The sequence below is a fragment of the Capricornis sumatraensis genome, chromosome 8, assembly GCF_032405125.1.
Source record: "Capricornis sumatraensis isolate serow.1 chromosome 8, serow.2, whole genome shotgun sequence".
Classification (NCBI taxonomy): Eukaryota; Metazoa; Chordata; class Mammalia; order Artiodactyla; family Bovidae; genus Capricornis; species Capricornis sumatraensis.
In genome coordinates, this window is record NC_091076.1 from 75160539 (window position 1) to 75187449 (window position 26911).

The 26911-nt window shown below is 37.3% G+C and overlaps 1 protein-coding gene across 1 annotated transcript in view; it reads right to left on the reverse strand.

Annotated features, from left to right (window-relative positions):
• The window catches only part of UBE2G1 (ubiquitin conjugating enzyme E2 G1), an 88854-nt gene that overhangs the window by 26860 nt on the left and 35083 nt on the right, over nt 1-26911 (reverse strand). The window contains exon 2 of the mRNA XM_068976457.1: nt 977-1079. Coding sequence (XP_068832558.1) covers nt 977-1079 — 103 coding nt within the window. The remainder of the gene's footprint in view (nt 1-976; nt 1080-26911) is intronic.

The window sequence follows — 26911 nt, forward strand, 5'->3', positions numbered from 1 at the left end:
AACCTTCATGCAATGGGTTTTGATTTAGAAACCCAGAACAGAACCTCCTCAGGCTCAGAAGCCAGGCACAAGTATGATTCTGTGTGCAAAACTTGGTAAGAAATAGTATTAAGGTTGTGGGGGAAGACCTCTAGGATAGCTTTCATTGACTACTGTTATCTACCAAACTATCACTGTAGAGTGACTACATTGAGTTATCTTAGCTTACAGCAATTACCAATGCAAATGTACCATTGGGAAATAAATCAGCAAAAATTTTGATCAGCAATAGTTGTGACAAAACCTAAATCATTTTTTTTCAGACCTTAGAAAACCTCCCAATCAATACTACAGCTCAACTGTGTATGTCATATACCAGTTTGCTCTGGTATAGAACTAGCTGTGAATTTTCTCTTCCATCAGGTTGGGCAGGTGCAGAGAGGAGGCAAAGGAGTTACCATTCAGAACATCTAAAATAAAACTATTTCACTGTCAAAAAAAAAGTCTTATGTATCCAAATTCTTCCTGCTTAGTACCATCAAGGACCAAGGTTGAGTGACCAAGAATAGTTCCCAAGAAAGACCCTGCTATCCCTCAGTTGCATGGCTTTGAGAAGGTTGCTGCATTTTTCCCCAACACCTCAACTTCTATAAAAAGCATGCAACTTGTACTAGTCATTGACATCAGACAGTCATGATCCATCTTACAGAACATTAAATATTAGTAAGTTTAAGTTGACCTGCAAACACATGCAACAGAAAATCAGACTGTGTATGGTCTCTGAATCTAAAAATGTACTACATATATAAGAAATCCATCTCTTCTTTGCTCTTTGATAACACCACACTCTGTTGTCTATCTTTGTATCAGTTAATAATGATTAATTAAAAGTGAGTAACAATCATTCTTGTAAACTGGGAAACTTCAGTTTGTCAAAATAGTTTATATTTCAATTATTAAAAGAGTTCCACTTGGATGTCAGTTCCATTATACTTACTAAAGTGTATCTGGAGGACCAATAATAAGGACTTCCCATCGGTAGAGATCATTGTCATCTATTAAACCTGCTGAAAAGCCTTCCACTGGATTTTTGTTGAGCTCTGTGGAAAAAGAATAGTTTTATAAAAAAATTTAAGTACAAAATCTTCACCCAACATTCATTACAGAACATTAAAAATTCTAAACTATTAAATGAATACACCTGGACCCATTAGCAAAATGCTACCTGATGTCAAAACCTTTCCATTTCTATAACACAAGGAAGCAATGGGTAAAGCAAGCTACCCAGAAGATCAACTTCTACCTCCCTTTTACATCTACCCTGGTTTCCAGCAAGGTTCCTACCATTCTAAGGCGCTCTCTGGTGGCATACAGGTATAGTGGGTCAGAGAGCTTATTAAAATGCAGTTGGCAGACTCATCCCTCAGAGATTCTGGTTCAGAGGAAAATCAAACCAGTGTTTCTGATAATTCTTATGGTATGGTCTTTAGGGTCTTTGGCCTTTCCGAAATACCAATAGAGTGCCTGGTACCTTTTCACTGGAACTTGCTATATAACCAATTTTAATTTATACTAGTAATTATGTATCTGCATGACTAAGTGCTCTGCATTCTTGGGGATACACGTCTACAGCTGGTGTCCATGTGTGGCCCAACAGACTCTTTGAGCACACAGAGAAGACAGACTCCATCTGTCCCGCCTGTGCCATGTCGAACTTTTCGCTGGTCACAGTTTCCAGCATTCGGGAATGGCTTAAGAATAATAGCTGGACCACAGAGACAACACTAGCAACATAAGATTTTCCTCTTCCAGAGAGAGTGCTCTAGCATGGATAGAGAATGATGGAGGGTGGGGATAAGCACAAAGGCAAAGAACTAGTGAGGTGGGGGGATGCAGGCCATGAGGGCCCCTGAGAGGGGCAGGTAAGAAAGAGGGCAGAGTCTGAATAGTTCCTGGAGACACGGGGCTTAATAAAGTAATGACCCATCGATGGTGGGCATCATGTTAGGATTTTTAAGAAAGCTTTGACAAGATATAATTAACATTCAGTAAATTGTAGGCATTTAAATTATATAATTTCTTACACACTGATATATGTACACAGCTGTGAAGCCATCACCACTGTCACAATTAAGTGTGTGTGTGTTGTGTATAAATACACGAATCACCAACAAGAGGTGCTAGTTGGCTCAAACTGAAGAGAGAGGACAAAGCGCACAGGAGAGCAGCTGAGGGAAGCTGCTGGGCAGCCGAACAGGGCTGTAATCCTCACATAAATCCTGCCATCGTCCTCAAGGAGCTTGGTCCCATGGTAAGCAAGTGCAACACAACTCAGAGTGCTATAAAAAACTGAACAAAGCGTGTTATTAACTGAGAAGAAAATATTTAATTTTTTGAGGAATCAGAGGTGTTTATTTCAACAACTAAGATTTAACACCTCAGCATGCCAGTGAAACCCAGAGAGAGCCAGAAGTGAAAGTTTATTTACACTTAAACATGAATGGCTTCTTTTCTCAAAATCTGAGGGAAGTTCTTTTTTTTAATTTCTAAGTCTAATATTTTTGCCTAACTGGCAAAGCAGACTTTTATAAATAGTTTTAAATCAGTACCATGTTGCAAAATATAAGAAATGCAGTTTCACTTTTAAACAGCCATTGTAAGACATTCTTTAAATACTGAAAATGCAAAGAAGTTGTATTTCAATCTGGTTATTTTATTTATGAATGCAAACATTCATGAGTGTCAATATGCTGCAGACATTCTGGAAAAGATCTGCAAGTCCCATTTTTACTGTCAACTGAGGGGCGAGCAGAGCATCGACAATCGCAATCTGCACCGGTAATTTCTACACTGAGTTATCTCATTTCTAACCTTTCTCTGGACAAACACTAGTATATTACTCAGACCATTTTCTCCAACAATAGCTGTAAGAGTCTCGCAGAGATTTTATAATTTATCCAGAAATCACCTAGTTATTGAATCTTGCATTAGAAGTCCAGTGGAATTTTATAAACATAGGTGGTTAAATTCTTAAATAAGCATATATGGTCAAAACTACCTTTGAAAACTTCCTTATCTATAAAGTATGTTATTGCTTCTCGTCATATATTTCATCAGTGCACAAGTTCTATGAAAGTCTTCTACATGTCCTTTGCATTCTTCTCTTCTACAGGGGTGACTGTGTCTACTGCTCGTTTCACTAAGTAATACAAGTGATGCTGAAAGATACCCACCCATCTCGGTTTCGTCATGGTTTCTGCCCCTTGCATGACTCCTCATGTCCTAGATCCATGGGCATTTAACAGATTTAATCTACCTATAGAGGCCAGCCATTATCATGCTTTTCATGAATACTTCCTTCAAGGTCCAATTCAAGTACCATATTCCTCCTCCATGAGGCCTTCCCTAAATAATTTACCAAATAATCTTGTCTTCTGCTAAATTCCTATTAATCCTACTTTTAGTCTGTAGTGCATCCCCTGGCACTTGACTATTAACTCCTGATTCTCACAGAAGGAAAAAGACGATTACAATGTGTATTAAATGGCCCAACATCAGTACAGGAATTTGGAGGGGCACAAAGAAGAGCACAATATAATCAAAAAGAGACAAAAGGGCTTCTAAAAAGAGAAGAGCTATCTGAAATACGACGAAGGATTTGGGTGGAGTAACAGCAAAGCTTAGACAGAAGAACATATACTATATATACTACAAAAATCTGAAATATGGAGATCAGCATGGCGGCAGAGGGCTGCAACACACCATGTAGCTGAAGCTAGACAGAATGTCAGAAGGAGGACAGCAAAGGGCCTTTATAAGCCTTGTGAGTTTAGATTTTACCCAGAGAACAACTTTTGTTTGCGTTTTATTTTGCTTTCTTTTTAAAACAAAGAGGTCATCTCATGAAATTTACATTTTCAAAAACCAATCTCTCAGAATGTGAAAAGTATGTGATAGAGTAAGGCCATGTGATGACAAAGAAGCCAAAAAAGGAAAGGAGGCTATTAAAGTAATCCTGGAAAGTGTATCTTCAGTATACAGTAGTGGGAATAATGACGGAAAACACGGATACGAAGGAGGCAGAATCAACCAAACAAGATTGGTGATATAGGGAGTTTAAAAAGTCAATAACGATACATAACTCCTCAAAAAGTTTATAAGCATAGTTACCACATAACCCAGTAATTACACTTCTAGGTATATCCCCAAGAAAAATGAAAACATTTATTCACAAAGGGATTTATACTCACATGTTTTATACTGCAGCATAGTCAAAAAGTAGAATCCAAATGTCCATCAATGAATGAATAAACAAAATATAACATATATACATACAATGGAATATAATCGAGCCATAAGAAAAGGAATTAGGTGCTGATACACGCTACAACTAGCTACAACTTTGATTGTGGCATGTTGGTTCTCAATGAACTTCAAGAACATCAAGCTAAGCGAAAGAAATCAGACACATAACGCCACATACCCTATGATTCCTTTCATATCTACAAATCCAGAGACAGAAAGCAAAATGGGGGGTGGGGTGGGCGGTGAGTGCAGTTACTGAATGAGTCTGGGCGTTTTGCGGGGTGATGAAAGCGTTCTGAAACTGAAGAGAGTTAAGAGTGGCTGCACGACACCGTGAATCCCACTGAACTGTACACTTTAAAATGGCTTCATGTTATCTGAGTTTCAGCACAATTGTTTAAAATGACAAATAGAGGTTTCTATGCAGAGAAACTGAGTAGGAGTCTATTCTTTTTCTGAAATGGGAATTATAATAAAGACGTGTTGAATTTAGAGGGAGGGAAAGAAATGATAGGTTTGTATTTATGTCCTATGGGACATAAATACATTGTTTCCAAAAGAAATTTCAGCTAGAGACCTGGGGGTTATCACAATATTGCTGATAACTGATGCCATAATACTGATGGTATCACCCAAGGATGAGCCTAAGTGTGAACTGTGAAATCTAACTGAAGGAATTCTAGAAAATACCAATATCAGGGGGATTTAAAAAGAAACAGCTACAAATATGACAGAAGTAGGAAGAAAACCAGGAAAAAGCTAGATCAAAGAAGCCAAATAAGATGCATTCCAAGGAGAAAGTTGCCAACAATAAATATACACTGTTTAGGAAAGAGGAGGCCTAAATTCAGTCTACTGCATTCAATTCAAAGAATGGCAAGGCTGCCCTGGGCATAGGTAGTTTCAGTGTAATTGTAAAGCCATGCAGACAACACTCAATTGACAAAAAGAAGGTGAAGTAAAAAATGCAGGTTGACATTTTCTCTAGAAGTTTGTGATGAAAAGTGTAGTAGCCATATGTAGATGAAATTCCAGTGAAATTCCATTTTAAAATCCCCTTTTTAAAATGGGAAAGGCCAAGGAAAGATGTTTAAACAGGCTACTACATTTAAATGCTAACAGAGATACCTCATACTGTATTTGAATACAAATACAAATAAATAATAAAGTCTGCTGAAAAAAAAAAAGATGCAGATTTATTTTTTAACATACTTTTAGTTGGAGGTGGCATTCCTAAGCAGAACACAAAACTCAACAGTCAGAACATACTACACAAGGTATTTTAAATTCACTAGAGCATTAAGTTTAAATACAAATGAGAGACTGGGAGAGAATATTTACAGCACAATAGGTAAAAGTCTAATATCCCTAATACAAATAGATTTCCTGTTAATCAAAAGAAAGGGGAAACATGCAAAGGGTAAAAATACAATGAGGGGAAATGGAAATTGCTAACGTACACAAAAATCTATCCTGCTTAAGACAAATATTAAACCAAGAAGTGTATATGCCTGAGTTTCTACTTATATTCCTAAGACATTACAGAGAAGTTTTGAATGTGAAAAAGATAATGATACTTTTTTTCTGGATGCTACCTGGACATGAGTAAAGTTGGAAACAGCTAGAAAGAGTTCTCTTTTTCTCATATCACAAATGCTCAGACAAAATTTTAAAGTTCTAAAGCAGGCAAAACTAATCAGTAACATTAGAAATCAGGACAACAGTCACCTTTTCTTCTTTTTCTTTCAATGGGGAATGAGTGGTATATGGAAAGAAGAAAGAGAGATTCTGGGATGCTAGTAATGGCGTGCTGTACATAATATTTATGCATTTTTCTTTGTGTATATTATACTTCAATTTCTAAAACTCAGTAAATCCCAAAGTATTGCTGATTGCTAAATGAGAGTTATGTATGCATGCTGTGAATCTGGAAATCACTGAGGGCCAAAATGGTCTACAAACCGTGAATTAAAAATGAAATCAAGGACAAAGTAATGTCCTTGAAAATAATGATTTAGATAGGTATAAGTAGTGGAAAATAAAGCATGAGCAGGCTTGCTATGATATAATCATTATTCAAGAATAAGACTAAAAGAGAAAAAGGAAAACACATGAAAAGTAAAAACTCTTCAATCCTGAATTTGCATCAGAAGTATCCATATGAACTCACGATAAAGCTTTAAAAATGCAGAGCTCTGTCCACTAAAAAAGTCAAGAAAAATGACCAACTTTGCAGCAATGAGTGTCCGTAGTGCCCAGAATATAGTCTCCATATATGAGCTACACTTAAATGGAGCAGGGCTCTTCAGAAAAATGGGTGATTCCAGGTCTGGGGCAGGAAGTGTTCCAGGCTCAACTTTCATATCAGATAAAGAGGAAGCTATCAAGTAATACTATGGTCATGTTAAAAGGACTCAAATTGACTGATCCCAGTATAGGATGCTAATACACCATTTTGTTATTTTCAAAACCACTTTTTTCCCTTAAAAAAAAACACACACACAAGATTTATTCTTCCTTTTCTCTACAAATAGCATTGTCAGGAAATCAAACAGTAACTACTGTTTGATCAAATGAGGTATCTCTCCCTACAGAGATAGTCCAGTTAAAAAATGAAAACTTACTGAAACCTTGCCATTTTGTTATTTTAACCTAGGCATTTTAGAAAGGACAAGCAGACATTAACATGCCTCCTGATAAACAAGCCACCACTTATGAAGTGATCTCACCTGACTCACAAACCAGAACCCCTAGACACAATTACCAATTTATAGAAAACACAGAGAAATATGTTTAAGAATAGTCCCAAGATACAATTAGCAAAATCTATACTTTGGAAAATTCTAAAAGGCAAGGTCTAGAATCCTCAGTAAGTATACTGCAAGAAGCAACAAGAGAGAGGACTGAACTCAGACTTTTAAAACTGTATGACGCATGCACAGATTTAGAGGCTACTACATCTAACAATATTAAACTGTGTTAATTTTTCCAAGTGTGGTCATGCCGCATGGTTTTTTACTCCCTCTTTTTTAGGAGGTACAGAAATCTTTAGCGTTACTGAAACATTTACAGACAAATGATGATGGCATTTGGGTTGTGCTTCAAAATCACAAGGGAGTGGGCAGAGACAGATAAAACAAGACTGGTTGTGACCAAGTAACTGCTGAGTCTAGGTAAGCACATGCAGGTTCACTGTACAGTCAGTCTACTTTGGTGTTATTATATTCTTAAATTTTTTTCTCCATAGAAGTTTTTTTTCAAATGCTAAACAGTTTCAATGTAGTATAAAATAATGGTTTACAATATTCTGTCAACCATGTGAAAATAAACCTTCACTGGGCTTTATCAAAAATACAAGGTATCTCAGGATAACAACATTCAAAGGCCCAAGTACATGTCATTCTATACTTGGCTATTAAGAAAAAATAACCTACTTTAATCGTAAATACACTTTGCCAAGACCAATAGTTGACTAAGTTAAGTTACAAAGCCAAACATATTTATAGCGTAGCAATGACGTTCCTTTGTGTCTTGATGGTTGTGGTCTTCTGCTCCTGGGAATGTGCATTTCTGTCAAGGTTATTTATCTAACACACAGCTGGTTGTAAGGTGCATTTCTGTAAAGTGACTATTTTTACACTGGCTTCCGTTCAAACTGTTGAAGTCTCAGATAGAACCTTTTATCCAGACACTACCTAATTACTCCTAAGTACTGAGATGGTTTGTCAAAATAATTTTGACCTCATTATCAGATGAATAAATTGCCACATTACTTTAAAACACACATATCGCCAGAAAGCTAGTTACCAGAATTAACTGGGAAAATATCCCTGGTCTTGCAAACTTCCATTAAGTAATCAATACTGAAAAAAGTAATGTTATCAGCAAACAACCAAAGGTTTGCTCATATTTCCTTTAAAGATTTTATAAATGCATCAATTAAATCAACTTAACAGATTTCTGGTAAACTTTAAAAGTTTGCTCAAAATTAGAAATTTTTTCTTTACACCATGTCCTAGGCTAGGGCTAGATAAGGCAAGCTGATTTCCTAATCAAAAACATTTTCAGCCTAGATGAATTTCTTTTACTGTGCCTCAAGCACATAAGGAATATGGAGCAGATGAGCAGAAGAGCCCAGACATCCTATCTTGCAAATATTTGGCAATATGCTTCTGAAAGGATTGCTGGGCAGAATTCCGGACCACACTCCTAAAATAGCACTTCGGGAAGCTCTGCTACCTGCAATGTTTCACCTTGCTTACATCCTCTTCAAACACTTATTATCTAAGGGCTCTTCAACAGTAGGCCCTAAATATGGCATTGCTTGTGCTTAAATACAGCAGCTGTCTCATATGTCCCTGCCAAGATTTACTATGGCAGGAATTCCCCACAGGGCATAAATTGTTAGGCCCTGACACTACAACTATAGTCTATTATTTTATATAAACTTCTCATTTATTTTTTAGAAATAAGCTGATAAAGACACGATGCAGAGGTGAGAGGAGAGGCATGTGAATTTCATCTCACAAGAGAAACACAGGCCACAGTTTGGGCACAGAGCATGGTATTACGTCAGTAACACCTGGGTTTGAATGCCAACTCTCTCACTATCCTTAGCGTCTTAAACACGTCATGACTCTTTTTTGAGTGTCCTTTTGCTCATCAGTAAAGTACAGTAAATCCCATGGCAGTGCTGCAGGACAGAGCAGCAATACTGCAAGACCGTCCCCCTTAGAGTACAATAAATGTCAAGTGTCTGTTTTTCTCCTTCAAAATTGCTCATTAGACTATAGGCTATAAAATGAATATAGTGTTCTTCAGAATCTCAAGAACAAGCCCTACCTTAAGTACTTCTTTTGGGAAATACTACCTACCCCTGAATATCACACACAACTACTTGTTTTGCCGTTGCTTGTTCTGTACCAGTTTACTCTGTACACCATACCACTGGGACATACAGATGAGTGCAGGAATACCTGACACGCCAAGAGAATAAGATCTTACTGAGAACTTTTCAAATCGGCATTAAACAAAAGGAATTCCAATCCATGGGGCAGGCCCACAGCTCAGATCCCAAGGAGAAAGCAGATACGTGAAAATGAACAAAAGCAAGCAACAAGGATAAAGGTCCTAACAGAATTCTAGTTCCTTAAACCTGGTACCACTCCTGCCCTCTTCTATAAATTAAGCATCAAATTTCCTGTTTTGTCTAAACTTCAGTTCAGTTGCTCAGTCGTGTCTGACTCTTTGCGACCCCATGGACTGCAAACATGCCAGGCTTCCCTGTCCATCACCAACTGCCAGAGCTTGCTCAAACACATCCATCAAGTCGGGTGATGCCATCCTACCATCTCATCCTCTGTCGTCCCCTTCTCCTCCTGCCTTCCATCTTTCCCAGCATCAGGGTCTTTTCCAGTGAGTCAGTTCTTTGCATCAGGTGGCCAAAGTATTGCAGCTTCAGCTTCAGCATCAGTCCTTCCAATGAATATTCAGGACTGACTCCCCTTAGGATTGAATGGCTGGATCTCCTCATAGTCCAACGGATTCTCAAGTCTTTTCCAACACCACAGTTCAAAAGCATCAATTCTTCGGCACTCAGCTTTCTTTATGTCTAAACTTACTTTATGTCTAAAACACTGTCTAAACTTATCCTAGTTCAATTCCTCTTGCTAAGAGTACCCTTTTCTCTATTCAGAGAGTCATATTTTTAAACTTACATCCCAGTTGGTCTCTAGGCAGTTTCGCCTCTAATACTTTCTGTATAGCAGTAGTTCCTAGCTTTCCTTTACTCTCAAACCACATTACACAGAGGCTACAACATTCTCAGCAGGGCTGGTAGGGTATCATCGCCCCAGGAGGTAGAGGAATGGGGTAATCTGTTCACTCTGCCACCAGCTGAGGGTGAGAATCATTAACTACTTCACTCCATGCTGATTTCCTTAAGTACTACTCAAAGTAAATTAAGGTTTCTAACAGTTCCTATCACCTTATCTGTGTGTTTTGTGTAAAACTAGGTAAACCGCTCTGCTCCTTATATCAATACATGGGATGTGTATATATGTATTGTTTCTTCCCTCATCCTGGCTCATCAATAAGTCAATGGGTTATACTAAAAGGGACTCAAAACTATTTAGAGGTTTGTGGAATTTTCTTCTCTCAGCTTCAGAACCCTTTCAGGAATTCTTTCTGGCAGTAAAAAACATGTTTGTAGTAACACAGATCAATCATATGTATAATAGTATCTTAGTTTTTTTTTTTTAGTCAAATGTAACCAACTTAATTAAAAATTTATGCCACATAGTACAGAAAATGAGGTATCATTTTATACCTTAGTCACTCGAGTATACTATGAACATTAGACAGTTTCTGCCCCCTTCATTCATTTATAATACTGCCATAAAACATTTCTGTACTGTCCTGTACATCTGTGGAAGTACTACCTAGAATCTAAGCTCCTGTAAGTCGAATTGTGAGTCAAAGGAACATACATATCATCCATCAAAAGTTCAATTTATATTTCCAGAAACGCTATAGGTATATATTTCTCTACAACCTTGGATATTATCCTTTTCCTGTTGACAATTCCCTACATGCATTACCTACTTGTATTCTTTGCCTTTTTTTTTTTTAATATTAAGTGATTCAGCTTTTTTCTTATTGATTTGGGTGAGCTTTATAAGCATTATGGCTGTCATACTGCCATTTTTGTTTTAAAATGTTCTTGATTTGTGTTACCTCTTTAAATTCTCATTTAAGAATAAGTTCAAGGAGTGCAAGTTTTTTTAAAAAGTCAATCTTTTTCATAGCTCTTTGGTTTGTCTTGCTTAGAAAAAAGCCTCCCTCCCTCAAGCCCAGACTAAAATAATATTCTCGATAAGTTTTACTTCCTCATGTGTAAAGTGAGGATACCACTGTCTACACTTTGCAGGTCTGTCTGAGGAACATATTCATGCACACGGTGCGCTTGGCACAGGGTAAGCCAGCACTCAGAAACTATCCCGATCCTTTTATAATTCATGTAAACATAAACACATCAATCATTTTCCCCTCCACCTATCCCCAGTATGATAAACCAGTTGTTCCAAGGCATTTTATTAAATAATCCACTTTTCCCCCAAGAGTTAAAAGCTACCCATTGGTAGATCTTGGACTTTAAGGTCATTGAAATCTAAATTCACTGCTTCTTTCCACTATGGCACTGAATTCTGACTTTGGTTTCATATTTGTATATAACAGCATTTCCTTATAAAGTGTTTGACTCACCTTAAATCTACCAAGAAAAGAAAAGCACCCAAATTGATAGTTCCATTTTTTTATTTGTTATACACATAGATAAATTTCTAGATTGGCTACAGAGCACAAAGAAAGAAAGCATCCCAATATTAAAAATTAAACTCCCTACATTTCTCCAAATTTTCTATGATACTGATTTTTATGATTGGGAAAGCTTGTTTTAGGTAAAGAGAAAATAAGATTTTATTGGCAACGAGCCTTTTCTTTAATAAAAGTTAACTTTGCCTACACGCTCACGAAAGTATTTCAAAGTCTCCAGTAGTTTGTGAATGGCAGGGGGTAAAGAATCTGGCTGCAAGGCAGAAGGCACAGGAGATTTGGGGTTGATCCCCTGCATCATAAAGATCCCCTAGAGAAGCAAATGGCAATCCAATCTGGTACTCATGCCTGAGAAATCCCATGGACAGAAGAGCCTGCTGGGCTACAGTCCATGGGGTCACAAAGAGTCAGACACGACTGAGCGAGCTTATGGTAGAAACTTAAAAAACAAAAATTAAATAAAACTCAGATAAAGTGACTGAGAGACAGTAAAACAGACTATTTCTAACTGCATGAAGAACACATCCCTAAAACAATACAAGGAAAAAATGGACTAAGTCAGAAAAAAAAAAAAAGAAAAAAACAGACTTAAACCCAGAAAATGAAAAAGAAAGAAGCACCAAGACTAGAAGCAGATGGCCACTGACCATCTAGATGGAAAGTTTAAGTAGTTATTACAGCAATCTAAGCAAAGAGCTGGCCTCTAAGGAACAGAAAATGTTTCCCATGCTAACTAACGGTTTGACTTAACTGCATCCCAATGGCTTAGAGAAATGAGAGGCACTGGCATATGCCATCTGATGAAGGTTAGAAAAATATACTGATTGAACTATGTGGTGTCCCCTTGCCATCTCATTTCCAGGATAAACTCTAAACACAAAGTTGCAAGACTGTGTGATATTTCAGGGCCAAATGCACCTGATACTTACAACAGTCAAACTATCATCATTTACTTAAATAAGAAGTTAATGATTCATTATACAAATCTTATTATATGCTAGCATGCAAAAGTCAAAAATTCTCTTGCTGTGTCCTCAATTCTGTCACATTTAAAATAAAAAATCTACATATTAGTGCATTATCAATCTGAATGATTGATAGCTTAGTCAAATTTAGTTTTTAATTATGAAAATTCATATCCATCTTGTGCTTACTTGTACTCTAAGCAGAAAATCCTTTCATAGTTTTCCTCATAAATGAAGAACAGGTAAGCACAGGAAGTATGAAGTCCTAACCACTGGACCAGTGTCCTAACCTGGTTTGTTTTTAAGGGTAAAGGACAGAAGCCAAATTTTTTCAAATGCATTTTCAACATATATTATTAGTGATCCACAATCATGGGACTGTTTCTTCCCTAATGTATTAGAAGACAGTGGCATCTACGGCATCTATAACTGGGACTGGTCCAGAGTATCTCTGTGTGCTGTCAGATTTTGATATTGGACACAGGCTCAAAATGAATCAGAAAGCTTTACAATTTTTACAATAGCGTAACTAAAATAAAGAGGGATATGTACCAGAATAAACAGATTGCTAGATCATGCTAGAGAAAAGGAAGCTCTTTGGGAATTTATAGAATTATCCATAAGGGGAGAGGGGAATAAATCTAAGACTTATATCATATTTATATATAATGTAAATATTACCAAAATAACTTAGTTTAACAACAAAAAAAATTTTTTTTTTTTTTGGTTGGACTAAGCAAGACATGAATCACTGAAGTCATAGAAGGGGACTTCCCTGGCAGTACAATGGTTAAAGACTCCACAATTCCACTACAGAGGGTGTGGGTTTGATCCCTGATCAATGAACTAAGATACCACATGTGGCATGGTGTGCCCCACCAAAAAGAAATCATAAAAATAAGAACGACAGCTTTGTCTACATAGAAATGTAGCTACTTGAATGACGGGGAAATTACTAACATATGACCAAGCTTTAATTTGCCTTTAGTGCACATAAGTAGATTTATATTATGGACACAAAAACAGCAATGCACAAAGTAAAAACTGGAATTGTTAACATAAATGTAAGACGTTCTAACTCACAAATGCATATTAAAATAGCGTGATTTCCAATTCTATTTCCTCTAAGTAGGCCCAATCCCCCGGCCCATATTCTTGACATAGGGGGGAAAAAAAATCTAAACAGCGGGCTATTCCAGTTCCATTCCAAGCCTTCTTCCAGAAAGGAGAATAACAGGTGTGATTATGTGGAAGCAGCAGTGATAAATTGCTATTAATTCACTTTCTGGTATATCTCACCATCACGCCTTAAACACCTCCTCAAACCTTTACCTAAGATGTGCTCTTTGTAACCCCACGGACTATAGCCCACCAGGTTCCTCTGTCCATGGGATTTTCCAGACAAGAATACTGGAGCAGGTTGCCATTTCCAACTTCAAGGGATGTTCCCAACTCTGGGATCAAACCCATGTCTCTTGCACCTCCTGCACTGGCAAGCGGATTCTTTACCACTGTGCCACTTAGGAAGCCCCCAGATCCTCCTATAAACCTTACCAAATCAGGAATGTAAATTAACCTTCTCATCTGTGCTCCCTAGTATTTTTCTATTAGTGAATTTGCCCCAATTTAGATATGAATTCTGTTTGTCCTTATAGCTCAACTGTAATTTAAGGGGTTCAAAGGGAGCCATTTATTTGTGGGAGGGAAGAAACAAAAACTTCTAAAAAGAAAGCTAAAGCATATGAACCCTGAATATAAACCATGTAGTTTTAAATAAGAACCATACTAAACATATTTAATAATTGTTAAGTACTTATCATTACAGTTTGCCAAAATGACATTTAAATCTAGGCTATCCAACTGGATACACAACCACACTTGACTTTGATTATGTAAAGAGCTTGGTGTTTTGACAGTAGTGATTAGTGTTCCAACCAGATCAACTTACTCTGTTTCAAAATAGCTTCAATTCTTATTACATTATGACTCAGCTTTAATAGGCACTGCTTTCTAGCTACATTACTCTTAATCCCATTCCCTCTTAATCCTGGACAAAACAAACTACAAATTTAGTATTTTCAGATTTAGACACTCAAAGATTCCCTACTCTCCCTACACCACCAGGCTCTAGGAAATCCTGTCCGACTGTGTCCCCAGGGCTCCAGTTCCCTACGTACACACCCCCAATGCAGTATTCTTCCTAGTACACCCTGAGAAACACGGTTCTGTTTTCTGACTTCAGCTGACAGAATCACTTGATTGGCCATGCTCAGTTTAATTGTTTTTAAAACTATACACAACTATTTCTTCACCGAGGTAGTAGCTACACCTTGCTTTATAACAACCCTTTAAACCATGCATGTTTTATCTTGCATCACACACAAAATACACTGTTCTACAGATGTGACTATACAGTTTAAGAATAAAAAAGACAAACATTAGAAGCAGATTGAGAACTTTTACATTTCAAAAAGAGAGAAACCTTTGAACAACTGAATCTTTTCCTTGAACAATCTTAAAGAAGAACAAAGTTGGAGGATTCCTATTTTCTAATTTCAAAACTTATACAAAGCTGTCATAATCAAAACAGTGCAGTGCTGGCATAAAAACACAAAGAGATCAACAGAATAAAATATGAGCTCAGAAAAAAAAAACCCTTGCATACATAGTCAAATGATTTTCACCAAGGGTGTCAAGACCCTTGTTAGTGCAGAAAGGGCAGTCTTTCCAACCAATGGTGTTGGGAAAAACTGGATATCCACATGCAGAAAAATGAAACTGGACTCTTTCCACACACTAGATGCAAAAATTAATTCAAAATGAATCAAAGACCTAAAGCTAAAACTCTAAAATTCTCAGGAGAAAACACAGAGGGAAATCTTCATGACATTAGATGTGGCAACAAAATTACTTGGATAGTAAAGCCAAAAGGAGAGGGAACACCAACATGTAGTATATACATACACTGGAGTATCAGCCTTAAAAAAAAGAAGTTCTGAAAATATGCTATAATCCAGATGAACCTGGAAAAGATCAAGGTCAGACAAGCCAGACACAAAAGGACACATTATTTGTGATTCTTACAAGGTTTCTGGAGTAGTCAAACTCATAGAGACAGAAAGTACAATGGTGGTTACTAGCGGCTAGTGGAAGGCCAAGAATGGGTTAAACTGTTTGGTGGGCACAGAGTTTTTTCAATTGGAGATGATGAAAAGGTTTTGGAAACAGTGGGAATGGTAACTAAATGGTGTGCATAAACTCAATGCCACTGAACTATACACTTAAAAATGGTTTTAATGGTCAATTTTATGTTATGCGTATTTTATCACAACACAAAAAAGTCCAAATATACAAATGAGATCAATGTGGAACACCTCAAATAGAAATCAATCATCCTCTTAACCACTTTGTGTGACAGATCCCTATGTACAGATTGAGGATACCACTGTTCTTAATCACTCTCACACCTTGGATGTGATCCACATTCAAGGAAGGAACTATTAACAACCAATCATGGAACCCAAATTTTCTTAATTCAGTATTCAGGAGCCACTCCAGCCAAAAAAACACAAGATGAAAGACATCTGCTATCCTTGTCTTAATACGTGACCTTTGGAAACAAACCTGCCCTTCTTTTCCTTTGTGTGAACCCCTTCTCCCTTGTTTTCTGTGGAGCTTCTCCTAAATGAAGGGCCATTTCAGTCTGCGTGAGGTTCAAGTAAGCCAAAACCCTCATTCTCACTGTTAACAACATATATATGAAAAACAACTCCAAACGGATCACCAAACAGACTTCGTAGGTTTGTGAGGGATATCAAATTGCAAGTCATCATTTGTATAGAGTTGGAACTTGAGGCCTAGACTAGAAAAGTAACAACTAGTTTGGTTCTCCCAACTGAGAACTAGAACAGGAAGATAAACTAGTCTTCATTTAAATTAAAAAAAAAAATAGAAATACTTTTCACAAATTATTTAAATAAATATACACATTGCAACTATTTTACATTCTTCAAAATACTGATATACTGATTTTTTGTCTTTTTTTGGGCAAAGCACTTTAGTACCTTACACATATCGAAAAGCTCTCATGAGCATAATAAATGCCAAGAGAATTAACAAATATTTAGCTAACAAAAGCACAGTAAAGCTAAAGATTGTGATCTGAATTCAATGCCTTGCACCCAGACTACTGGAGAGAGGGGAAGAGGATGAAACAAGATAAAAGGATGCTTCTTTCCTTCCAGTTTCATTCCTCTACGTCACTGGCTCCCCGCCCACCCACCCCCCCACCACCTCCTGCTACAGTTATCTGCTTGAAGTAAAGAATCTGTGAGACAACTCTGAAACCACTAATATATTTACTCAAATTAATAAAGGAAATCTAAGCACCTAAGTGAAAAAGTAGAATTTAACTAAATTTTTTCAAAACATAGTCTAAACAAAAAATTATGTGACTGCCACTGGGTGGGCTGCAAAAGTGAAAGTGAAGGTCGCTCAGTCATGTCCAACTCTTTATGACCTCATGGACTATACAGTCCATGGAATTCTCCATGCCGGAATACTGGAGTGGGTAGCAGTTCCCTTCTCCAGGGGATCTTCCCAACCCAGGCATCAAACCCAGGTCTCCCACAGGGCTCTAGTGCCACATTAAAAATGAAAGTGAAGTAAAATGAAAAATATTTATATTACTAAGTACAGTAACACATGATTATGATGAAATATATTTAAAAGGTTGGAAGAAAAAATACAAAAAACCGTCTAAGTAATAGCTTTTGGGTGAAAAGAGACTGACATTTTCTCTCTCTCCCCAATTAATCCACTGCTCATGAATAGGAATTTCTATAGCTTAAAGATTCATGAAAATTCAAGGCATTTTTATAATGATTAAGGATTTCAATAATCCCAGAAAACAGAGATTCCTTCAAAAATAACACTGATCTATCTTCTGTAGTCAATTCATAAACCAATCTTTCTTTTCCTAATATAACTTTTACTATGAAGTCTGGTCCACTGCCACTTAGGCTTTTTTACGGGCTTTTTTACAAAAAAAATTTTGTTTTATAAAATGTTACAATGCTACTTATAAATAGCTTAAAAAGTCAGTAAAGTTCTTTCTGTCTAAAATGAAATTAACTTTTCCCCAAAAAGGACTAAACTATTGCCAGCATAAGTTCCTAATGGAATTATGCCAAATAGTGACAAATTCCCTGGTAACATTCCATGACTCACTAAAAGAAAGCTTAAGCATTATGCCCTTTGTAGAAAGACTAGTTTAGCCAGATTACCCAAGCATAAAATTACTAGTACTAATAACATCTCATATATATGCTGTCCTTTGATGGACAGATTTAATAATTTAACATTTTATAGCACAAGGCAACTGATCCTATTTAGAAGCAGCAACAATTCGAAATCTAAATCATGATAGATTTTTCTCAATACAAGCTGAAGGCCAAGTGTTTCTCATCAACTGTTTTCAAAAGCTTCTCCCCCCCAAACCCCATCCATTTCAGAGCTATCTTCAAATTTTCCAGTTTTATCTGATTTTAGGAACAGGAAATAAATATTCTAAGTGTCAAAGAAAACACAAAGAAAGCCTAATTAATTGAACAACTGAAAAAGAGCACCATGAAAATTTACAAAGGCATTGGCAATTCCCCAGTGGTCCAATGGTCAGGACTCCACACTTTTCTCTTCCAGGGCCTGGGTTCAACCCCTGGTTGGGGAGCTAAGATCCTGCAAGCCACTCAGTGTGGTCAAAAAAAGAAAGACAAACAACTACTCCTACAAACCTTTAAAACAAGCCTCTCCTTCTCTCCACACATACAATTCAAAACTGTCAAGAAGCATTCAATTTTATTGGAAGTTTTTAAAATAAAAATATTCTCTTTACCTAGCAGAATCAAGCCTTTTTTAGAAGTCTCTAATAGTAAGAACGTAACAAAAAATGGAATTTTAATACAGTGATAGTGGGACTATTACCTTCTAGGTGATATATGTTAAGAACCTCAAAAAGATACAAACTTCCAGTTACAAGATAAATTAAGTACCGGGGGTGTAATGTACAACACAATGCCTACAGCTAACACTGCTGTATGGTATAGTTCTGAAAGTTGCTGAAACAGTAAATCCTAAAAGTTCTCATCACAAGGGGAAAAAAAACTGGAGTAACTGTATAACATGATGAATGTTAACTATTTTTACTGTAGTAAGCATTTCACAATACAATAAGTCATTATGCTATATACCTTAAACTTACACAGCACTGTATATCTATTCCATCCCAACAGAACAGAAAGAAAAGAACCCCCAAAAATGTTTATCTTCTTTGATTCAGCAACGACTGCATCTATATATTTATCCTAAGAGAAATAATAAAAAGATTATGTATAAACATTTTTTCATAGGGAAAATCCACAGCAGCATTAGCTATAATTTAAATAATCTGTAATACAACAACAACCTAAAGTCAAAAATTCGGGGAATCCTACGGTATTTACATACGAAAGAATGCTAAATATCAATTTTAAATACTTTGAAAAAGTATTTCCCCACATAGGAAAATATTTATAATTTGTTTTTGAAAGATAAAATATTGTTAAGTATATCTCTTAAAAACATATACACTACATGTATTTAAAAAAATGAGGCCAAAAAATTTGACCTAAACCTCTACCTCTAATCTAGTTTCCAGCTCAAGGTGCCAGCGTGAGCAAGTGTTTATCCTTTCTCCTTCACTTAACTGAATAAACTTCTCTAAAGAAATTTTAAAATAACCTTTTGTTTAGTTTTATAGTAAAAAATACACTTTTTAAATTTATTTTTAAAAATACCTAGGTGGATTGCCCATGGTTCTGAAAAGATGGAGAACGGATGGAGGAATGTGAACTGATTAGGCACAGTGGAGGGAGACGAGCAGAATACTCACAGAGGGGGAGCAGCGGCCGAGGAAGGCTAATCTTCTGGGCACAACCCCAGAGAGGCACCAGTTCTGTGACCGTCGTACGAGGAAGGTCAGTAGTGAGAAGTGGGACTGAAAACATCTGTCATAGCAAGAAGTCAACAGAGAATGTCTAAAGTTGATAAACCAAAAAATAAACACTATAAGCATATTATTTAGAACATGGAGCGAAGCCCCAGGAAATCTGAACCAAAAAAGTTTCTTTCAAAGTAGTTGCCTCTGGGGAAGTGGGGCTCTTCATTATTAGGCCTTTGGTATCACTGATATTTGATTACTTGATTTTTTAAGCTAAGTGTGGATAGAGTATTGATTTTAAGTTTTCATCCTTTCCCACTTTATACTTTGTTCATTTTCCTTTAATATGCAACACCCTACTTCTACTTCCTTCCCACCAAGGCAGAGGCTGCGTCTCATTTAGCAGTTTTTCAGCTATAAGTTATACAGTCATGAAACAGATCTAGTCGTACATAAATAACATTTCTTTTTCCTAATAAAAAGGGAAAATAAAATAGGGATATTATTGATGACGCTTTCAGTTCAGTTATAAATGTTTACTTTAGAGCGTTTACCAGGGTACTGTGAGGTGTCTCCTTCTTGGTGTCTATTCTCAACCCAGCATCCACAGGGTCCTGCTGAACTGTGAATTCTGATCATGTCACAACTCCAACGGCTTTGAGTTCTGGCTCAGGCTAATGAACAGCCTGCATAACGGCCTAAAAGGTCCTTTAGAATTATTCAACTTTTCTGCCTTCATTTGGTTAACTGCTCTCCTTGTCTTCCTCGACATTCAAGTCTGTCTCTATTTCAGGGCCTTTGTGTTTGCTGTAGCCTCTGGACAATTTCCATCCTCAGCTAATTCAATTACTCAAACGTCACCCTAGTTTAAATTATACTCCCCACACTCTTATGCTGTATTCCCTATTTTATCCCCTTATTCCTTATTATATTATTATCCCCCTATACTCTTCATACTTCCTACTTTATTCCATTTTACTTCTCCCAGAGCATACAACTTTCTCTTAAATTTATCTCCCCCACTTCCACAAGAATGGATGCTCTAAAAGAACATGGATTCTTATCTGTTTACTGCAGTAGTCCAGCACCTGTTACAGCTCCTGGCATGTAGCAGATCCTCTGTAAATTTGAATGGATAGATTAGTTAAAACATATGTATCATCTTATGAAGATACCACACTATTGGCAATCAAGCACAACAGTCTGGAACCTTTAAGATGTTCTGATAATTTCAATTATAAGGATAAGCTATGATTTAGACTCTGAAGTGGAGAAGGCAATGGCACCCCACTCCAGTACTCTTGCCTGGAAAATCTCATGGACAGAGGAGCCTGGTAGGCTGCAGTCCATGGTATCGCTAGAGTCAAACACGACTGAGCAACTTCTTTCACTTTTCACTTTAATGCATTGGAGAAGGAAATGGCAACCCGCTCCAGTGTTCTTGCCTAGAGAATCCCAGGGACGGGGGTGCCTGGAGGGCTGCTGTCTATGGGGTCGCACAGAGTCGGACACAACTGAAGCGACTTAGCAGCAGCAGCAGCAGCAGCAGCAAACTCTGAAGTAGTAAAGTCATTCACAATACTGAGTATGTTGCTGGCATACTGAGTCATACTGACTGTGCAAGTCCACTGAAATAATTTAAATAACCTTTGTTAACATCAACAGTAACAATAAAAATGCTGGTATCTCAGCTGTGATTTTTTTAAAAAAGGGTTGGGGGAGAACCTACTCTCTAAACAACAAAGACACTTTAAAGTGAGCAAGTCTTGTACATTTTCTTAATGAGTCACAGGGAAGGTCTCATGCTCGAGTAATCACAATTTGCACATGTTCTCAATTTTCACCGTTTCCTTCAACCCCAAATGGAGACCAAGGGGACACTGTTGATCACCTTCATTTCTTCAGAATAAAAGAAAGAGCAAGTTAGCATTCCCGCAACACTCACGTAGCAGGTCTTCACTGTGGCACATACGGATGACAGAGCCTGTCACTCATGATTTTCTTTTCCAGTGAATTTTTTTCTAGTCTACATTACAACTCACTGACTGAAGAAAAAAATCTTCAACAGATTTTCAATGATTAAGAAGAAAAATCCTCGAACACTTTTCCCTCACACTCACAAAAGCACACATGGTAAAACAGATTTCTACTGAGTACAAAAGAAGCTTATCCAACTGCAAAAATAAACGTCTTTGAGCCTGCAAATGAATAACGTTCTTTCCATATTTCATGCCATTAATAAAGCTCATTTAACAGCATGTCTTGATAAAACAATTTCACTAATCACTTGTTTTTTGTGTTGAGAATAGATTTTTATATTAGCTGCTTTGCAACTGGTTTTACCCATCCATCTTCTCAAAAAACAAGGTGGTTTTACTTGCTTTTACCACAAGAAGTAAAGGCTTTTTTAAAGGGGGAAATAAACAAGACAAGTTGCAAGGGTAGCTCACAGACATAAATAAAACTGAATAAAGTACACAAGCCACTGACACAATGAAAACTCCGTCATATAAAGGACCTATATTGATAAAAACAAATTTATGAAATAAAAGATAATCTCAAGAAAATTTCCTAGAACACAGCAGAAGAGAACAAAGGAAGCATTTAGAAAAATAATACAAAAGGCAGGAAAATACAAAAGACAGGAAAATACCAAAGACAGGAAATGAAGCTGCACAATGATAAAACTGATGTCCTTTGAGGAAAGAAAAATAAAAATGAAAGCATATTACAAAATATATAAGAAAATACTCCTGAGTCACAGATTGAAATGGCTTACCATAAACAGGAAAATGTAATAGAGAATCACACCAAGACCGAGATATATCCTGATGAAGTTACTGAACTTCAAGGATAAAGAAAGAATTCTACCAATACCCAGGCAGAAGTAGGTCACCTACAATGGGGAAAAAAAAAGTCAGGCTGGCCCCAGACTTCTCTAGAGTAACCCGAGATGCCAGAAGATAATGGAGTAATGTCTACTGGGTATTAAGGGGAAGGTAACATAGCTCAAAAATTCTATAACCAGCCAAAATATAACTTCATTTGTGAAAGTCACCAACTTTTTTAAACATACAAGAATCCTGAGAATAGAGCATTTAAACAACCATTCCTCAAACAGAAAAATCGATTTGATAAACATAATAGATTTAAGTATATTAAAGCTACAGCTTTATAATAGACACAGAACTATAAACTACCATATTTCATCTATCCTAAGATGTATTTTATTTTTTCACATTTTACAATATCTGAAATCAGCATGCATATTACAATCAATGTCATATCAGTTTCTTTGACAGATTTTAACCATGTTAATGGTTGTCTAAATAAGGCATCCTACAATCAACGGTACCTCAGACATAATAAAATACAGTATATAACTGCCAAAATGAGAAAAAGGAAAGAAAAGAAGCCATGTAGTTTAAGGAAGAAAAAAGAAAACTCAACAAAAAGATAGGCAATGAACAGTATTAAAGAAGCAAAAACCAAACATACAACATTAATGTAAATGACTAAAAGCATCTCAGATTGGGTCTTAAAAAACTAACCTTTCTTTATCCAACTACATGAAGTCTACATGATACAAATCTAAAACAAGAACTTGGAGAGGTTAACAGTAAAAGGTTAGACAGAAGTATACCAAAAGTATAAACACTCATCAACTGGGTTCAAAGCAGAACATTAAGGTAGCAAAAATGGTCACTTTTCAGAATGCTCAAGATTACAATCTATAAAGAAGATATAAAACTATATACACCAAACCTTCTCTCTCGTTCCCAACATCATATACACACATATATGGATATATAGTAGAAGGCAATCACCATTTCAGTTCTTAAAAATCAAACAGATTAAATGGGTGAACATATAATGTGATCAAATTCCTATGTAACAGTTTATAAAAACTGATCATCTAATTAGGCTATAACATGTAAAAATTTACAAAAGTAGAAACAATAGAGACCATGAAATCTGAAAATGAAACAAATGGTCAAGTCTCTTCCACTAAGGGGAGGAAACCTGACCATTTACGCACTCTCTCTCCCTAAACTACTCCATTCAAAGATGGATATTAAAATTAATACAGAGTATCTAATAAACAACAATTATAGAAACTACCTATATTAAAAAAAAACCTTTGATACACACAGCTATACTCAAGAGGAAGATCCACAGACTAAATAAATCCTATCAACCAATGAATAATTAAAATTAAATAATAAGCATTCAACTCAAGGTTTGAAAATAAATAGAACTAAAAAAAAAAAGAACAGAGAGAAGGAAAGGAGGAGGGTAACTGGGAGTTTGGGAGTTAGTAGATGAAACCAGTTTAGTATAGAATGGATGAATAACAGGATCCTACTGAATAGAACACTAGTGGCTCAGTGGTAAAGAATCTGCTTGCAATACAGGAGACCTGGGTTCAATCTCTAGGTGGGGAAGATCCGCTGGGGAAGGGAATGGCAACCCACTTCAGTATTCTTGCCTGGGAAATCCCATGGAGCCTGGTGGGCTACAGTCCATGCAGTTGCAAAGAGTGGGACACGACTGAGCTAATAACACTGTATATATAGCACAGGCAACTATATACACAATGTTATGGGATCAATTGGCTTCCCTGGTGGCTCAGATGGTAAAGCGCCTCCCTGCAGTGCGGGAGACCTGGGTTCAATCCCTGAGTCGGGAAGATCCCCTGGAGAAGGAAATGGAAACCCACTCCAGTACTCTTGCCTGGAAAATTCCATGGACTGAGGAGCCTGGTAGGCTACAGTCCTGCTACTAAGTCACTTCAGTTGTGTCCAACTCTGTACAACCCCATAGGCGGCAGCCCACCAGGCTCCGCTGTCCCTGGGATTCTCCAGGTAAGAATACTGGAGTGGGTTGCCATTTCCTTCTCCAATGCATGAAAGTGAAAAGTGAAAGTGAAGTCGCTCAGTAGTGCCCAACTCTTAGTGACCCCATGGACTAGAGCCTACCAGGCTCCTCCGTCCATGGGATTTTAGTACTGGAGTGGGGTGCCATTGCCTTCTCCAGGCTACAGTCCATGGGGTCGCAAAGAGTCAGACACGACTGCCATTATGGGATAAATCATAAAGGAAAAGAACATAAACAAAAACGTCTGTGTGTGTGTATAACTGAGTCACTTTGCTGTACAGCAGAAAGTACTGTATATCAATTATGCTTCAATTTTAAAAAGCAGAATAAAGTAATTAAAGAAATTTATAAGTTACTCAATTAGAAAACTGAAGCTAGTAAGTTTAGCTCTAAAACCTAGGAACTGCATTTTGAAGGGAAGAAAAATTCCAAACAAACTATTCAGTTCAGTTTAGTCGCTCAGTCGTGTCCGACTCCTTGCGACCCCATGAACTGCAGCACGCCAGGCCTCCCTGTCCGTCACCAACTCCCAGAGTTCACTCAAACCATTAGCTGAGACTAAAAAAACAAATATATAAAATTAAAACCGAAAAAGAAGGAATAAAATGATAGAGGAAATCAAAATAAGCCTCCAGTAAATTTTTAAGTTACTATATGTTAAAATCTAGATAAAATAAATGGTTTTCTTGGAAAATACAAACTGTCAATTGGAATCAAGTAGAATTAGAAAGTAAATACCTCACTAACCTCCGAAGAACTGAGTAAGTTATCTCTCCAACCATTCTACCAGTACTAGACGTGTTCACTGTAAAAATCTGAAAGGTAATTTCTTTACTAAAGTATATCCAGAAACTCCGGGAGTTGGTGATAGACAGGGAGGCCTGGCGTGCTGCAGTCCATGGGGTAGCAAAGAGTTAGACACGACTGAACGACTGAACTGAACTGATCCAGAAATGAAAGTTTTCTACATTTCATGGAGCCAATTGTGCACAGACAGCACAAAGGATACTCTGACAAAAATTCTGAACAGCGAACACTAACATAGTATTTACTATATCCTAAACATTGGTCTCTGATGGGCAATTACATAAATCAACTCATTTACTCTCAAAGCAACCTGATGAGCTGGAGAACCAAATATTTAACAGCAGATCCAAAACAGTCACTAACCCATCAGAAGCATGCCAGACCTCGGCTATGTAGGATCCTCCTAGAGCCCCTCTTTTTTGGCACACAGTACCCTGTTAGTCGGCTAGATCACAGGCAGGAAGGGTAACAGCCACGGAAGGGAGCAAGTAGTTTAGACACCTGTGCATCCATCACATTAGTACTAGTGCCTACTGAGTGATTATCATGACCTGCCTATGAGCTGAGAATTACTTGTTATCTCCACTTTACAGTTGAAGAAACAGACCCAGAGAAGTTAGATAAAAGAGAGGCTAGGGCACTTAACTTCTATGCTATACACCCTTTCTAAAATAAAATACTAGTAAATACAAGAAGCAACAGTATGTTCCCTGTATGGAACAACTGACTGGTTCAACATTGAGAAAAGATTATAACAGGGCTGTCGGCTGTCACTGTTTAACCTATATGCTGAGCACATCATGAGAAATACCGGGCTGGGTAAGTTACAAGCTAAAATCAAGATAGGTGGGAGAAACGTCTACAACCTCAGATATGCAGATGATACACTCGAATGACAGAAAGCAAAGAGGAACTAGAGGGCCTTTTGATGAGGGTGAATGAGTAGAGAGAAAGAACTGGCTTAAGACTAAATATTAAAAAATTAAGATCATGGCATCTGCGCCCCTCCCCATTACTGCATGCCAAACAGAAAGGGAAAACAAGGTGGAAGTAGTGACAGATTTCCTCTTCTTGGGCTCCAAAATCACCGCAGATGGTGACTGCAGCCACAAAATCAGGAGACAACTGCCTCTTGGCAGGAAAGCTATGACAAACCTAGACAGCGTGTTAAAAAGCAGAGACATTACTCTGCCAACGAAGGTCCGTATAGTCAAGGCTATGGTCTTCCCAGTGGTCACATCTCCCAGTGGTTTTGAGACCTGGACCATAAAGAAGGCAGAGCACCAAAGAACTGCTGCCTTCGAACTGCAGTGCTGGAGAAGGCTCCTGAAAGTCTCTTGGACAGCAAGGAGATCAAACCAGTCAATCTTAAAGGAGATCAACCCTGAATATTCACTAGAAGACTGATGATGAAGCTGAAGTTCCAGTATTTTGGTCATCTGATGCAAACAGACAACTCATTGGAAAAAGTCCCCAACGCTGGGAAAGACTGAGGGCAGGAGGAGAAGAGGGCATCAGAGGATGAGATGGCTGGATGGCATCACTGATGTAATGAACATGAACTTAGGCAAACTCTGGGAGACAATGAGGAACAGAATGTGCTGCAGTCCATGGGGTCATAAAGAGTGGGACACAACTGGGTGACAAAACAACAAAACAAATACAATCC